Genomic DNA, 2,952 nt, shown 5'->3' on the forward strand with positions numbered 1-2,952 from the left:
GTTTCGGGTTAGGAAATGATTGGCTCTGATACCAACTGATACAGATTGAAAGCGATAAATGGAGGTTTTAATCGTAAACCAACAAAGATCTTCTTCTCTAGCTAGACTAGAATGAGTGAATCCCGATAACAAAGGTATAAACCTTAATCTCAAAGAGAAATGATAGTTGATTGATAAAAAGTTGCCCTATCCTTACAAAATGAGGGTTTAAATACAACCTCCAAAAGATAAATAGAAGGACAGGGGCTATCCCTATTAGGGTTACAATATGGTTAACAATAAAAGGGTAAAATAGGTAATGCGCCTAGACAACAGGTACAGAGGTGCAGGTACGGAGCGTCAGAGGTTGTTGGTGAATTCCTTCGGCAGGAAGTAATCTTGAGATCCGCCCAGTGTAGTTGTTGGTACGCGTCATGGCGTACGCCTAGATCCGCCCCGCTCGCGTGTCCAGGGGATCCGCCCTCTTAGATACAACCTCTGTGGATACGCCGAGATGAGATCCGCCAAGGCGCGTGTTATTACTGAGCCCAGTTAGGATGTCCGCATCATTATCCGAATTCACATTAATATATAGTCAGGCCACCATTGTCAAGCATGCATATTTTACACGCATAAGATATGAATTCAATTTTCATAACTTACACACATTAGAGAGTTATTAAAATAAGATATATTGTCAATTTTCATGAATCATAAAAGTTACAAAATTAAGATAAGGATCAATGACGTTCTCTTAAGCTTTATTTATTAAAATGGACTCAATATATTTTAATGATTTGGATCAGTTCCAAGTAAAATGTTGCTTTCCAACAATATGAATTCATCTCCCGATTAAGATAAGAAATCATTTAATAAAGAAATTACATTTTCTCCTCTTTTGGGTTTTGTTTTCCTGCTATTTAAAAACCAATAACTTGCTTTCATGGAACACGCTTAGGGATGAACATTATTTGGTTATAACCAAAAAATCGAACCATAACCGAATCAAAAAATACTACAGCTCAATTAACCGAACTGATTGGTGCGGTTAGGTTAATAAGTTAACCGAACTGACCATTGATCTTCCAGTCATTTTGGTCCCCTAATGCTAGGTTAAATATATTCTAATTAAAGCATGTATTCAGAATTATTCTGCTGATAAATACGCAATCTTGCATCTTATATAACACTTCCTTTCTCAAGATAATTTTACAGTTACACTAAGAAAATGGAGCCAATGATCAAATCAGAATATTGTCGGACAAGTGAACTCAAGGCTTTTGATGACACAAGAGCTGGTGTTAAAGGACTTGTTGACGCTGGAATTACTAGACTCCCTCGTATTTTCCATCGAACACTTAATGACATCGACAGTATCTCATTTACTGCTGATTCTAAGTTGAGATTTCCCATAATAGACCTTGAAGGCGTCGATAAGGATTCAGCTTTGCGAAAGGAGATCATTGATAAAGTAGGAAATGCTTCTGATAATTGGGGATTCTTTGAAGTTATCAATCATGGGATTCCTACAAGTGTACTCGAGGAGATGATAGAGGGTATAAAGAGGTTTCACGAGCAAGATACTGAGACTAAGAAGGAATTCTACACTCGTGATTATCTGAAAAAGGTAATATACAACACAAACTTTGATTTTTACAGTTCAAAATCAACTGATTGGAGGGATTCAATCTTATTTCAAATGGCTCCTGACCCTCCAAATCCAGAAGCTTTGCCACCTCCTTGCAGGTATTTATGCAGTAGTACAATCAATTGAGTTTGTCATTAAACCTTATTGCAACTAATACAAATTATTGTGCAGAGATATACTCATAACATACTCAAAGGAAGTAACAAAATTAGGAAATGTACTGCTGGAATTATTCTCAGAGGCACTTGGTCTGGACTCAAACCACTTAAAAGACATGGATTGCAACGAGGGGCATGCCATTTTAGGGCATTATTATCCAGCATGTCCACAACCAGAATTAACCCTAGGATCAAGCAGACATACTGACAATAACTTTTTCACTGTTCTTTTACAAGACCATATCGGTGGCCTCCAAGTTGTTCATCAGAATCAGTGGATTGATGTACCTTCTACCCGGGGAGCTCTGGTTGTTAACATTGGAGATCTTCTACAGGTAGGTATATAGTTTAATTTTCACAATTTTGGCTTGGTAGAAGGAAGTTAATGTGATTTTATTTTTCCCAGCTCATAACAAATGACAAGTTCATAAGTGGGGAACACAGAGTGGTGGCGAAGGATATAGGACCAAGAATATCAGTGGCATGCTTCTTTTCCACACTGATTATACCAAAAGAGAGGGTTTATGGTCCTATCAAAGAATTGTTATCGGAAGATAATCCTCCAAAGTACAGGGAAACCACAGTAAGAGATTACACAGACCATTATAAATCAAAAGGCCTTGATGGGACTTCTGCTTTGTTGCTTTTCAAGCTCTGAAACATATATAGAATCATACAGCTTCTTAATTTCTGCTTTGTGTTGTTTACTACTTTATGACCAATGGCTTTTGAATTTCAAATTTTCCCCAAGGGCAAGTCATCGTGTCATATAGTTCCACTCATTTTGCTTAAAGGTCGAGTGCCGCTAGATTTTCACTGAAATTCTTGATAGATTATATGTAAATATTTAGTTAAAGATATTTTGTGATCTACGTTAGAATCACTTAGTCAAATTAGTTCCTATTTTGTAGCCTAACATTACGTTGCAAATGATGTATATTAACCTCCTCAATCAATGAGAATAGCACCGCAAATATTATCTTACATGGTATCAGACTAGGTCTGTACAACCCTAGCAGCAGCCCACCTCTCATCTTCTTCGTTCCTTTCCTTCTTCTCATCGCCATGGCTGACTCGTCCAAATTGCATCCTGCAACTTCAGTCACCCATATAAAATCCTGTATTCCTATTGCTCTTGACTATGAAGGAAGCCAATACAACAACTGG

The 2,952-nt window shown here is 37.4% G+C and overlaps 1 protein-coding gene across 1 annotated transcript; it reads left to right on the top strand.

The window, feature by feature from the left end:
• Positions 1-959: 959 nt before the first annotated feature.
• On the top strand, positions 960-2,737 carry LOC136220581 (1-aminocyclopropane-1-carboxylate oxidase homolog 1-like). Its single transcript, XM_066008396.1, has 3 exons — positions 960-1,725; positions 1,799-2,120; positions 2,192-2,737. The coding sequence occupies exons 1-3, from the start codon at positions 1,208-1,210 to the stop codon at positions 2,441-2,443; spliced, it is 1,092 nt and encodes a 363-aa protein (XP_065864468.1). The 5' UTR covers positions 960-1,207; the 3' UTR covers positions 2,444-2,737.
• Positions 2,738-2,952: the final 215 nt, after the last annotated feature.

This window comes from Euphorbia lathyris, chromosome 2 (assembly GCF_963576675.1).
Source record: "Euphorbia lathyris chromosome 2, ddEupLath1.1, whole genome shotgun sequence".
NCBI classification, from domain to species: domain Eukaryota; kingdom Viridiplantae; phylum Streptophyta; class Magnoliopsida; order Malpighiales; family Euphorbiaceae; genus Euphorbia; species Euphorbia lathyris.